Genomic DNA, 14,643 nt, shown 5'->3' on the forward strand with positions numbered 1-14,643 from the left:
ACTTTAAGTGTGTGAGTGCCCATTAGATATAATTATGTCTAGTTGAATAATTGAAATTGTGTGGTTTGTATTGCATCTTATAGCCTATAAATAGATCACTTGATTGCATTTGTAAGTGTGATTATTATTCTTGAATAAAAGTTTACTTGTTTCCTTATAATTCTCTTTTTGAGAATTGTTCTTGTTCTTTCTCATTTTCTATAGTACTTTCTCTTATAATCTTACTTCTTTTTTTTCTTCTTTTAAATTCTTATGTCATTTATTGTCTTTTAATTATTCACCGCCTAAATGGCCGGTTAATTTATGCCTTTAAATTCCTGCAATTTTAATTCTTGTCTTTTAATTATTCACCGCCTAAATGGCTGGTTAGTTTTTACCTTTAAATTTCTGTAATTTTAATTCTTGTCTTTTAATTATCCACCGCCTAAATGGCCGGTTAGTTTTTACTATTTTAATTCTTGTCATTTAAATTCTGTTATTTAAATTACGTCATTTAAATTCCTGTCAATTAACTTTCAAATAAAGATGAGTAGCTAAATCTAATCTTGGGTTAAGGCAAGGACAGTGTCCAACGCCAATGATTCCCAAAGAAAGCTGCGCTTTAAATAAGTAACATTAATTTAAATTTCAGTATGAGTGTGTATTAATTATTGAAAAATCACTAGATTTGGATTGGAGCGTAAGCCTAATTTAGAGCTTTCATGCCATGTATGAGAGTTACTAGAACTGGAAAAGCTATCATACCCAAACCCGGATGATTAATTTAGTTGTTTTGTGTATTAATTGCAATTGGATTTATGGTGGTTGCTTAAATTAGAATCCCGCATATCATGTATGGGGATTGCTTAACCTAGAACTATCATCATCTCTAATTGCATTTAATAACAAACCCTCATATCTGAAATTAAATTAATGTTGCTAATCTTTTATGCTAAAATTTGGGAATCAACGGGTTGGTACTGAAATTCTCTTAACTCAAACACTATCTAAATTCATATTTTTATGTTTAATGTTTATTTCAATTTCTGCCTTACTTTATTTTCTAGTATCTGTTGTCTAAAAAAAAAACCATAAAAAATCTTGTTGTCAATTTGTCCAATTGCGTGTGCGTGTGTGTGACATTCTTTTTCTTTTACCATAAATAAATCTCTCAGTGGACGACCTGGACTCATTCAGAAAATATAAATTTAAATTTAGACTACAACTGCACTCGTACACTGGCGAGTATAAACCTCTCACCAAAATAAAAAAAAATATAAAAGTTTTATTATGATTTATTTTTATTGTGTTTTAATTGCAGGGTGAGAGTGCAGTCATATACTCACCACCGCGGTCCGTTCTCAAGGTTTTGATACGAAGCCCAATATAGTTCTCAACTTCTGCTTTAAAATCTTTAAAAACTTGAAATGCTTGTGACTTTTCTTTGAGAAAGTAAATCCACACCTTTCTTGTGAAATCATCAATAAAAGTGATGAAGAAATTGCTGCCACCAAGAGATTCAGTTGGCATTTTTCCACAAATGTCAGAATGAACAAGTTCTAAAGGCCTTTTAGCTCTCCAACTTGATTGTTGTGGGAATGGATCTCTGTGTTGCTTTCCAAGTTGACATGCTTCACAAATCTCTTCAACTTGGTCAATTTTAGGCAGCCCTTTAACCATCTCCTTTGTTGATAATAGCTTCAAACTTCCATAATTCAAGTGCCCAAACCTTTCATGCCATAGCTTGGGAACATTTTTTTCAGCAGCAGCAAAACAAGATAAATTTGTGGTCTCAAGTTTGAGAGGAAACAAGTTATTTGAGGCCACAGCAATTTTTGCAATAACTTGATTTCCTTTTAATATAGTGCAAGCATTATCATGCATGTGCAAATTATATCCTTTCTTCATAAGATGACCGGCACTAAGCAAGTTACTTTTCAAACCCAGAACAAAATAAACCTCAGACATTTTCTCAACATTTCCAAATTTTGTTTTAAAAAGAAATCTCACCAACAGCTTCAATTTTATGAGTACTAGCATCACCAATCATTACTTCACCATGATCAATTCTAGATAAACTAGAAAATAATTTTTTGTTACCTGTCATATGTTTGCTAGCACCACTGTCAAGGTACCACACTTCATCATCCGTGCTGTCATGAGAAGCAAGCAACAGAGTCTCTTCATTCTTGCTTTGATGAAAGAAACTTGTTTCATGTTTCTTGTCATTAGCTTGTTTATGCCAGCAATCTGTAATTTTATGTCCAGGCCTGTGGCAGTAATCACATTCAACATAGTGACTTTTCTTTTTATCTGCTTGTTTGTGCCAGCAATCGGCAACTTTGTGTCCAGGTTTATGACAATAGTTACACTCAATATATTCGCGTCCTCGGCCTCTTTGATAACCACGATCTCCCATTCCTCTTTGTTGAAAATTTTCATTACTGTCATTCTGATTACTATCATTGTGCTGATTATTTCTTCCTCGTCCATGAGAACTCGAATCACCACGTCCTCTGAAATTCTTGCCTTTGCCTCGATTTGATGAGTCATGACCTTTTGTAGTTGTAACTTGAGATTTAAGAGCTTGGTCCAGTTGTTTCGATGGGGGAAACAACAAGTTAATCTTTACTTCATGGGCTTTCAAGACTCCTTGCAAATCTTCCAAAGTTAAGCTTTTGAGATCTCTTGTCTGTTCAATGACAGTAACCAAGCTGAAATATTTTTCTGGAAGAGAACGGAGAACCTTTTGAATAATCCTGAGATCATCCAAAACTTCACCGTTTGAGGCCATTGATTCACAATAGAACCAACTGTTGTAAAATACTTTGCAACACTTTCATTTTCTTTCATCTCCAATTTTTCAAACTCTGATCTCAAAATCTGAAGCCGTACATTTTTGACTTGTTCATCGCCTTTGTAAGCCTTTTGCAGAATCTCCCAAGCCTGTTTTGAAGTTTTTGCCTTGCAAATTCTCTCGTACACCACATTTTCTATTGCGCGATTAATTTGATTCAGAGCATTTGTATCCTTCTTTCTGTTTTCCAGCAAAACTTTCTTTTCAGCATCACTCAGTGCTTCTTCATTTTCAGGTTCAACAAAACCTTTATCGACTATATTCCACAAGTCGAATGCTTTCAGCCAAACTTCAAATCTGCCGCTCCAATAGTCATAATCTTCTCCATTGAAGATATGCGGAAATGGAGTGGCTATATTTCTTGTTGACATTTTTTTGAAAGCGCTCTGATACCAATTGAAGGCTTTGGGATAGAATTGAGAAGTATGAACAAGAAAATATGACAGGAGAGCAGTTCAACTTTTTCTTATTTCAGCAAAAACAACGTTTGGCATATATAGCCATTACAAGAGAAGTCTAAAAGACAAGTAAATAAAGCATTACATTTTCAAGATAATTTAATTCAAATAAAAGACTTTTGGATCTTCCAGAATGTTGAACTTGGGCTTGACGAAATCTTTAAGCAATTTTGGTTTAGAGTTCCAACACAAATTTGCTTTCTATTGCATTTCTGAACTAGGTAGTTAAGCACATTTCAAATGATTGCATATAATAGGTTAGACCCTTCAAAGCTAGCTTAACTTTTAGTCATCGATTTACAATTTTTTGCATTTCGTTGAGCTCATGAAGTAGATGGATGGGGCTGCTACAAGTTTATTTTGAGCAACTAAAACTACTGAATAAGATATGTTTCACACTGCAGATATGATTTTTGATGATTTTTGATGTGTGTGGCGGTGTGGCAGGCTTTCCAAATATATTATGGGTCAAAATGACACTGTTGAGTTTGTCTTGATTCTTGAATTTGTGGATTGGGGTTGGGGCCACTTAATGACCCAGTCCAATATTGAGGAGAATTAGGATTTTTCTACCCTAATCCAATTTAGAACAGGATGTGACGTAGGAGCAATAAAAAAAAAAAAAAATACTAGCAAGGCTATTTTTGTAACTTCCCATATTTTATTATTTTTGCAGCTTTTTGGTATGTTATTTTTATTTGGGTTCAAACTATGTTGTTATGGTTTTTGGAGTCTTATCTTAGCCCATGTTTTCCTTATGGGTCTAGGAGTCGCGTGGCTGGCGTGTAAGCAACAACCCAACGAGTTTGGGGGCACTTAAGGCTAAGGGCAACCTTAGTGCAATCGTTGCACTAGAAAACAAAATAAAATATAGTCCAATAGAATTAGGAAACTAAAATCTAATCCTTGTGGGTTAAGTTAGGAGGACTATTTAAACAGTTGTAATGTTTTCCCTAGAGTTAAATTTTTTCCCGGCAGTTTTACTAAAGTGAAGAACCAGTTACTTTAGGCCGTGTTTCATATCTATTTTACCTTTCTTCTCTTAGGATTCTCTCTCTTCAACTTGGTAAATTTATTCTAGACTATCAGGAGAGTGCAAGCATGTACTCTGTTTTCAGGGTCTGTCTGTATTTAGGTTATGAGATTTTCTCTATCTTTACAATAATATTGTAAACCTTTGAGGGTGAGCCTAGGTAGCAAGTAGCAACGATAGATAGCACTTTTGTGATTGGAAGTTCATGTCTTTGAGTTGTGGGAACAACTTGTTTGCAAAAAAGTAAAGGTAATGTTGTGTGTAAAATTGTCCATCTCTCAGCTCTTGCAAAGAGGGGGATTCATGCACTAAGGATGCATTATATTGTACAGCCAATTTTGACATAATAAAATTTGTTGGTCCTCATTTGCCCGTAGAAGTGGGCATCAAGCAAAAACATGTTAAATTTGCATCTCTTATGGTTTTGAACCTAGTGTATGAGCTTGGGGAATACAGCTCCTATAGCTGGGTTAAGGGTCCTTCGTATGGCGAACTCTACTTCAGGTAATATATATTCTTAAATGAGAGATAAGTCACGTGTGCATGAGAATATGTGTGCGTATGTTTTAGGGGAAAAGTCAACATACTAGAATGAGTCTACAAAAGAAAAAAAAAAAAAAAAAGCAATTGGGGTGTCAAAAGGATCAAGAGAAAATTATTGGGAAAGCTTGATAAACTACAAAGGTGCTCAAGCTCCCTTTTCAAGAGATTTAGAATAAATATTTAATTATATACATAAAATTATGTCACTTGCAGGATAATTTTATTGTGATCACTACAATTATATATATGCCAATCATATTGGAAATTTATATATAATAAAATTCTCAAGGGGTGTTGAAAAATAATACCTCTGTAGCAGCAAACGATTTCCTCTATTACCGCAGATCCTTCTTCATTTTAGTGCCTGGATCCTACTACCAGTCCCTGACAATTTCCTCTCGTATGGGTATGTATGTACTCATGAGCATCAGATAACCTTGGGGCGCAATGCTGGGGAGCAATCATTGAAGTTTGATCCCCAGAAAGTGGAAGAATACTTTTCAACTTTCCTCGAGAATCTGTTGATTCCATTTGTTTAATTCTCTTTCACTTGAAAATATATACAAAATCTCCAGTAAAATTTTTCTAATGGGCCGTTGGTCACACCAGCAATTCTTTAACGTCCCAGAAATTTTAATGTTGGAATATAACTGCTCATGTGACAAACGATTCTATGTTGAAACCGCTTGTCAAAAAAGTAGTTCTCTATCCATGGCACCCCCCTTCACCCCGCCCCCAAAGGAAAAAAATAAAAAAATTGTGGCATCCAGGTGGCGGGAAAGGTGGTATTTCAGTAATAAATTTCAATGGGGTGGCATCTAGCCATAAATAAGTGAAAAAAATTGTTTTCTTCTTCTCCACCTGTTTACTGCCAGCAACTATCTTTTTACAGTCACTGTTTGGAGGTGGGACTCCCCAACAACCTGTCATTATGTGTTTTCTCTTATTTTAGTAGGATTCCGAACTGTTATTGCAAGCAACCTTTGATTCTAAATCATACAAAAAGAACAAGATCATGCAAGCCAAACTTATAACCTCAACGATGAAATCCAATTCTTTGGCATATACTTATTCTTTAAATATGCATAAAATTCTAGTGATTGAGAATTTTATACATGCTTGCCTCTGTGAGAACATCTTATTGAAGGAGTATTAGGCAATTATATGCTTGCCTTTGCAAAGGTGAAGTGCACCATTCTTGTCTCTACATGTGCTACTGGTATCATCATCATCATAACTGCTCCATATCCAAACCAAGTTAGGGTTGGTGTTTACATGTACCATTGGTGTCACGATAAACTTTCTGTAGTAAGTATTCAAATCATTTTGGTTTAATCAAACTGAAAGTGGTTACTTCTCATGTAGGCTCTATTTTTGCTTATATTCAATGAAGTATTGAATCATCATTTTTCCTAGATTTCCCAATTAATAGAAATTAACATTAAGACTTTTGCTTAAGTAGATTAAATCATTGATTGAATTGGACATATGCTTACCTATGCTTTTAAGGAAATTGCTTGTCTTGAACATTGTGCAGAGTCTGCAGACCAAAGTGTCAGGTTTATTTCAGTTTAGAGCAATCTTTTGAGTCTCCTTTACCTAGACAATATCAGTCTTCACTATAACTTGACTTATGGTAAGGGGTTTAGGCGTTTAGCAAGTTGCATCAAGATTTTATTTGAGGTGGTTTAGGGGATGAAATCAAGTACCATTGGGTGGGTCAAAAAAGTTTTTTTTTTTTAAGATTATGTGTTATCACTCGTGCCCTCACCAAACTCGTCCTAGGGTCATCATGAGAGAGGTAAATCAGAGATGTGCCTAAGTAACCAGGATTTAAAACTGCATCCACTGACACTTACCAAGAATCATTCCCACAATAATATAGATTTTGCCACCCTCAAAAATTAATCCCAATGACAGCCTCTAATATGACTTTAAAGAAGGTGGATCTGGAGTTGGGACCTTTGGGCATTCTAGTAAAGCTTTGTTGGGGAAGCGGCTTGTGGAGTCATATCACGATAGGAAGTTTGCTGACTATCTTTTATTGGGGGGGGGGGGGGGGGGGGGGGGATGGGGATGGAGACAGTGGTTTTGGATTGGTGTTTTTGTTTGTTGACCATCTTTTTTTGTCTTGTATAGTGGCCTTGACGATTGGAGCCTTTTATTATTGTTCATTTAACCCCTACTTTTGAGATGTTGTAGTGGTAGTTTTGGTTTTGATGTTTAGAGTGAGCCTTTCCATGTCTTCCCTTCTCTTTTCATTTATTTTTGTCCTTTTTGGATGAACTTTCCTCGGAAGTAGTATGTTTTCCTTCCTTTCTTTTTTTTTCTCTTGGTGGTCTTGTACAAGATTCACCGCCTTTCAGCATCTTTAATTCAAGTTCATCAACTTAGTAAGAAAAGGGCAAATTGCCAAAAAAAAAGTACCTAATTTTAACCTTTTTCCAATTTAGATTTTCCTTTTAATTTTATCCATATAGTAGCATCCAACTAGTTTTGTTTCAATTTTGGATCGATCTCTTAATTTTTTCAGTAGTATCCAACTTTAACTTTATTTTAATTTTGAACTGATGTTTCTCTTCTATTAATAAAAATGTTAAATGTCGATGTGGCATGACAAGTTAAATTAGCTAGGCTGCCACCTCTGATTAAAAATTACTGATGTGGCTTAAATAAATATATTTTTAACAAAAACTATAAACTAAATGACTGCATTGAATTGTTTAATTGTTTATATGCCTTCAAAGCTAGGTTAACTTTTAGTCATTGATTTGGAAAGGTTTTGCATTTGTTTGAGTACACGAAGTAGCTATAGATTTTGCTACTGCATGTTTCACATTATTTTGGAGTAGTAAATCATTGAACGAAATATGTTTCAAACTACAAATTGTGATTTTTGACATGCATGACCAAGCTTACCAGGTGTATTATGCGTCAAATTGACACTGTGAGTTTGTCTTGAATTTGTGGATTGGGGCATTAATGACCCAGTCCAATATAGAGGAGAATTACGATTTCTCTACCCTAATCCAATTTAGAAGAGGATGGGAGAGAGTGTGAGCACATATTCTGGCTTGAGGGCTTGGTTGTATTTAGGTCTAGGGTTATGAGATTTTCTCTACCTTTATATTGTAAATCTTGGAGGGAAAGCCTTGGTAACAATGATAGATTGATTTATTGTGATTGAAAGGCCATGCCTTTAAGTTTGGAAACAACTTGCTTGCAAGAAAGTAAGGATAAAGTTGCATTTAGAAATGACCATGGCCCGGCTCTTACAAAGCAACAATTTTCAAGAATTGGGGATGCATTATATTATAAGCTTAGTTTATTGATATAATAAAATTTATTGGTCATCTCTAGCTTGTAGAAGTAGGCATCAAGCAAAAACACATTAAATTTGCTTCTCTTAATAAATTTGATTTTTTTTTCTTGTAGGATTGTGATTGGATTTATTTTTTGCTTAGCAAGATTCAATATTGAAATGGTATAGTATTTTTCCTTTTGACTAATCCTAACATACTTGGTACTAAATGAACTACATGTGCTCATTTGTCAACACCTTCCTTATTGATTTTACATCAGGTTTCTATCATTTCTTTTGATAGTATGGTTGTCTTGGTTCTAGTTAAACCTCTAGCTGGCGATGAACAAAATGTTTTTAGTTGCTATAGTAATCTACTTAACTTGCTCTCACACTTTCTGTGAAACTATTCTTTTGTGCTTTTGTAATCACTATGTTTTTAGTTAAATGTTTTTGTTTTCCATTGTCACAAAACTAGAAACAACAATTCGATCGGGGATATTAAGAATTTAAAATCTCAGCCTAACACTGTAACATTGTACCGCTCAATACATTTTGTGTTTTTTTATTTTTGCACTTTTGTGGATGTGACATTCTTTGTACATAGTCCTGCCTGATCGTGACAGATTTTCCTTGAAAATCAATTTAGTATTACTGTTGGGTGAGATGGCTGACTGTGACTTAGCTGTGAGGTGGGTGGACCCCGTAACTTACGCTAGTTTATGTACAAGGTCTATCCTTGTAATTTTTCACTAGGTTCTATGTTGTACTTTGGCAGTAACATTGAATTACAGTTTCCTCTCTCTCTCTCTCTCTCTCTCTCTCACACACACACACACACACACACACACAGATAAGCTGCCAGTCATTTTGTCTTTCGAAGGGTGGTGGGTTTGTATGAAATAAAGTGCTCCGTTCTCACAATGAACGATACATTTATTAATTGATTTTGTGTTGTATTGCTGCTGGATTGAACAAGCTTTGCACTGGTTCTATTGATCGTGGAATATAGGACTAGAATAATTTTTTTATATTAATTATATTATTATATGTATATATATAAACAAAATAGATATATTAAACTCGGTTCACATCAGACATTAATTTTGTTAGCAAGATATATTGCTGCCTCGTATTGGAAATTAAAACTTAGGTTCAACAGTCAGTTGGAACTCAGTTTACTTAGCCTGAGCAATTTTCAAATCGAGCCAAATCATAGCTCAACGACAACTTTAACTCATAAGATCACATTATGTAGCCAAGCATCATATAACAACTAGGGGTACGCATTTTCATCAAAATTATAGAGAGTGAAGGGGATTCCCTCTCAAAGCTCACAATTTTGTTTTGCCCCCTTGGCTAAATTAATTATCTCAACATTAATTGTTCCACTGTCATCATTATTAGTTCGTTCCAACAAGGCGTAGTAATTAACAATTTGACACACAATAGCTTGCTTCCAAAACATGTTTTAGAGTTCTCTGTTTGCCAACAAAAACAATGCAGAAATTCTGATACACAACTTTAACCGACCATTTTCTTGTGGTTTTTATCATATAATTCTTCTGGAAATTAACCATTGTCAAACAGATTAGGCGCAATTTGAAAATGTTTTCATTTTTATTTTAGTTCATTAATTTTTTATTTTTATTGAGAAAAATGAAAACAAAAAACATAATAACTATATCTCGCATCCTATATTATTATGTAATTTAGGCATCTCCCTAAGCTAGCAAGCAAGCAAGCGCTGGTATTGCTTTGTTCACCGGCGGTTGGGTGTTGTCCAACAGTTGCAATGGAAGAAGCTCGATCAGGTGGGGAGGGAGGAAGAGAAAAATCTGTAATGGTGTAGAACTTTTAGGGTAAAAAGTTTTAAAGTGGAAACATAATGGGTTTTAAATATATTTCAGTTTTTTTTATGCTATTTTAAAAATTGTTTTCAAAATTTTGAAAACAAACACAACTTTTATTTTAATATTTTAAAACAAAATAAAAATTCTCAGAACGACAACGTTTTAGAACAAGCTGGTATCTTGCCAGAATGCACTACATAATGGGTTCTTAAATCCATTCCATGCCAAAAAAACTTGCTGAGATTGTGGTACATTGGAGAGAGCTGAGTTGTGAGTGTGAAAAATATTCATTGGGGACCTGAGAGAGAGAGAGAGAGAGAGAGAGAGATTTGAGTGTTGAGAGGCATTTCTCAACTTTTTAAGCTTAACGTTCATGCATTTTTCTCTAATTATTTGTGAGAATTTTATTTTTTAAATGGCTTTGTTGCCATTAATAGCGGAATCTTGTCTCCTGAGTCCTGAACTTGGGAGGAAAATATTGATTAAATAATTATAGCTCTCTGGAGAAGATACCACATTGCACATGCATGATCACCTTTTTCCAATTTTATAACTCGCTCTCCTCTCTATCTCTATCTGTGTATATAATATATATATATATATATATATTGTTTAATTCTCACGCACTCACTGAGTGGTCAGAGAGCTGATTCATCTCGATTCTCGAAACTTGGTCTTAAACCGTTAACAAACCACTTAATCTGGTCAGGTTTAGTCTTCTCTAAATTAGAATTTAATCCGTGAAATTGGAAAAAAAGAATTTTTTTTTTTAATTTATATATAGTTTCAATCATGAATCGGTTTATATAAATTTTAAATTTATATATTATATGATGTGTTTTTTTATAAAGCTCTTATAGCTCATGTTCCCCAAGTCTTTATCTTCTTCTTTTTTTTTTATAAAGTACCAAAAAATAAATAAATTGAACTTTCACCTTAATTCTAATTTTTTCAATTCATAAACATTTTTTTTTATTTCAATCATTAAACACCATTATTATCTATTAATTTTTATAATTAAAAGGGTAATATAGCAATAAAAAAAAAGGTATTGATAGAGATATAAAGAAAGAGCAATGAGTGATAATTATCGAGTAATTGCTTATTTAGTGTCACCTCACCATTTTTAACTACAAAGGTTAACTAATTTTGACTTCATTTCATGTTGAAACAAAAAAATAAATTAGTGTGTAAATTTAAAAAAAAAATTAAAAAATTATTCTAAAATTAAAACAAAGCTGAACCTTCTTTATTTTACCTCTTGTTAAAAATTGTTTCATTTCACCCACTCTCTTTACAAGAGTTTATATTAATCTTTTTCTTTTTGCTTAAGCTATATATGTTAACTTTGTTTCATGCATTTTATTTAATAAATAAAATATTTTTTTACAAGTAAACACCAAACCCTTCATGAATTACCACTAAAAATGGTTTTAATTAATGCATTAAGTTAACATAATAGGAACTGTTTAATCCTTGAGAAGAATTCCCGTTGACATGTCGTCAACCCTTTCTCCTTTAAAGTCCAACTTATTCATTCCCAGCAATTAAATTATTCATGTGGTAAGGCATGACATTTACATTCAAAACCTCCTGTACTCACTTTACGTACTGTGTGTAAGGGTGTAGCGACTGCTCTGGGCGACCTGGAGACCATACGGACACCTTTTTGATCTGTCCAACATTCACACACATTCATGTTCATGTTCACGTTCACAATAAAACTGGATGTATAGGAGGCAGGCACCACATGGCACATGCAAACAAGGCACCGTGATTTCTCCTCTCACCCAAATTAAATTTTCTACAATAATAATATATTTTTATATTTATAATTTAAAACGATTAATTTATTTCTTGCTAACTCATAAGGTATAAACGAGCTCTATTTTGTGTTTTATTTTTTTAACTAAATTTTATTTTTAATAACATTACTTGCTTAAAAGTTTTATTGAGAATAAGTGGCTCATTATACATTACATAAATCCTTGCTACAGAAATTACTTTTTGTAGTCATAACTGTTGAAAGAAAGCTTTGCTCTACACCACGTTAGAAAAATAAAATAACAAAATTAAAAGAATATCAAAATGCATTATATGGCACTATTGTACTGTAGAATGCATGTAATGGATATAGATATATAATTTTGTCACCAACTTAAATAGAAAAGGATTTTGAATATTACAATATATGATCTACAAAATAGAAAAAAAAAATATTCTCAAAATATTCTATATATGGATATTCCCACGACATACAATTTCTAACAATAATCATAGAAAGAGTTCTCTATTGAAATGTGGTAGATCGTCTTTGTAAAGCAAAAAAAAAAACCAATGAGACAGATTAATATGAACGATTTCTGATGAATATATATGACGATCAAATATGCATAGCAAAGAACAGATAGATAGAATCAAATGCTAATTTCTTCATAACTCACTGATTGGATCTCCACCATCGTATATCTACACGATTCTAGTACTAGTAGCCATTGAAACTAATTCTAGGAACATCGATCGTGTCAAAAACCTAGAAGAGGAAGTCTCTTATACATCCAAAACTGCAGTACCAACAGGACTTCTTCCTCATCAATCAATGCGAAGCCGCACAAGCAGTCTTCGGCGCCGCAACGAACCTCGACGAGAAGGCGTAGAACTGGTGGTAGTCTCGGTCGCGGTCGTCGGAGAAGGTTCCGCAGCCGCTACTGTCGAAGTTGAGCGAGTAGCTGAGAGGATCGTACCGGCATTGGAACGAAGCCTGTCGGCTCGGAGCGATCAACATTCGACTCGTGTGCTTCTTCAGCTTCCTCACCAGCTTTGCGAAGCAGCAACAGGTTCCGGATGCCGTGTTCGTCGGCGATGTGGCGGCAGCGGTCCTGGTGACGGTGGATGCCGGTTTCGGCCGCCGGAGAATCCCCGTTTCTGTCATGTCTACGGAGTGTTAACGGATTTGAAAGGGGAGAGGTTAACTGGGGGCAGATTAGTGTGGAAGAGTGGGATGGCATTGGCCGTTGATCCCTTGGTGTTTATATAGGGCGGTGACGGTGAGTTTTCTTTTACCCTCAAATCACATGTGCACCGGCGGTAGAGCCACGTGACGGTGGGACCCGCTTTGGGAGTATAGAGTGTGTAGAATATAAATTTCTATTTTGAATGAAAATTTGATATACAGTATAAATATAATACCATTAAGAATAATATCTACTAATCTAATAACATAAACTTCACTCAAACCCATTTGTAGGGTTCATTTTTATCTCATTATTTTATTTTATTTTTAACATTTATAATTTTATGATTTTTTTCAAATACCTCCCCTTTATGTTATGGCACAAGTAAATTATTTTTAATATTAAGTTTAATTTATAAAAACTTAAATAGTCTTTGAAAAAAAAAAAAAAGTAAAGCGGGTAGAACTTAAATTTTAAAAATAAACCACATAAAATTTATGTGAAAAATGGTCCAAACTTCAAGAAAAATTTACCATCTCTAGAGCTATTTCATAGAAAAATAAAAAAATAGTATGTTTGTGTGTGTATATATATATATAAATAATATACTTAAGTTATTTATTTTACTATATTATTTTTATTATGCTGACAAATTATTAAAATAAATGTGTGGTTAAATATAATATATTAAAAATAATTATAATATATGAGACATAATTATAAAATTATTTAAATATATATATATATTATAATCGATGACTGCAGCGTGCAGACTTGCGGTTGATCTTTAGTCAAACTAATGGATCATTTGCAGGCCATCGGACCTTTTGCAGTCAACTTAATGATTTTAAATATAGTTTTTATTTTTTATTTTTTATAACAGTGCTGTGATCATATGCAAATCGCAATGATGTTCTTAGAGAAAAAGTTTAGTAATCAACTGCTTCTTCTCTAGGCCTCTTGGATGCCGTGTGAGTTACTGCCAGTTTCAATATCCCTTCATTTGATTAATCCAACATGACCTGTGATATCTGATCCTATCACTTTCTCTCACTTTCTTTCTTCTTTTTTTTAAATTTTTCCTTGCGACCAAACGCCACTTTCGAGGGGCATTTTTGTCTACTGCTCATTTATTTTACTTTTACTCCCCAGTTTAAAATTTAAAATATTGTAAGATTAATATTATTGTTATGTCATTTATTATTTTGTGTTAAAGGCATCCTAATCAACGAGGTTTGCTGAATCATATGGAGATGATGTGCTTTTGTCAGCCTTTGATCTTATATTCAATTGAACCAAGCAGATCGCTCATCAAGAGCTGACGTTCAAGGGAATCCAGTCCACCACTAGAGTGTGTAGTTAGTTACAAGACAAAATTTGTAACCATCCTTTGATTACTTTGAGATTATTCATTTAATTTCAAACTCAATAATAATTGAATGATCTATTAAGCAATTAAGGACGTTACTAAAAACATTTTAGAAGAGTATATAATTGAACAAGTGCCTTGAAAGGTAAAATGCAACATTTATTAATTCTTATAAATTTTATTATTAAGTAATTTTCATTTATGAACCAATTTTTTCTTTTAAAATCAAATTATGTCACTTAAAAATAATTAAGATTCCAACTTAAAATTTTAAACTCACCACCACTAGTGTGTCG

At 33.6% G+C, this 14,643-nt stretch overlaps 1 protein-coding gene across 1 annotated transcript; it reads right to left on the minus strand.

Moving 5' to 3' along the window:
- Window positions 1-12,384: 12,384 nt before the first annotated feature.
- On the minus strand, window positions 12,385-13,022 carry LOC127795683 (uncharacterized). The gene has a single exon (XM_052327506.1). It carries the CDS (start codon window positions 12,954-12,956, stop codon window positions 12,621-12,623), a length of 336 nt encoding a protein of 111 aa, XP_052183466.1. The 5' UTR covers window positions 12,957-13,022; the 3' UTR covers window positions 12,385-12,620.
- Between the last annotated feature and the right edge of the window lie 1,621 nt (window positions 13,023-14,643).

The sequence above is a fragment of the Diospyros lotus genome, chromosome 2 (genome assembly GCF_014633365.1).
Source record: "Diospyros lotus cultivar Yz01 chromosome 2, ASM1463336v1, whole genome shotgun sequence".
NCBI classification, from domain to species: Eukaryota; Viridiplantae; Streptophyta; class Magnoliopsida; order Ericales; family Ebenaceae; genus Diospyros; species Diospyros lotus.

Coding starts and splice junctions, on each gene's coding strand:
- LOC127795683 (XM_052327506.1), bottom strand. CDS start 12,956: ATGACAGAAACGGGGATTCTCCGGCGGCCGAAACCGGCATCCACCGTC.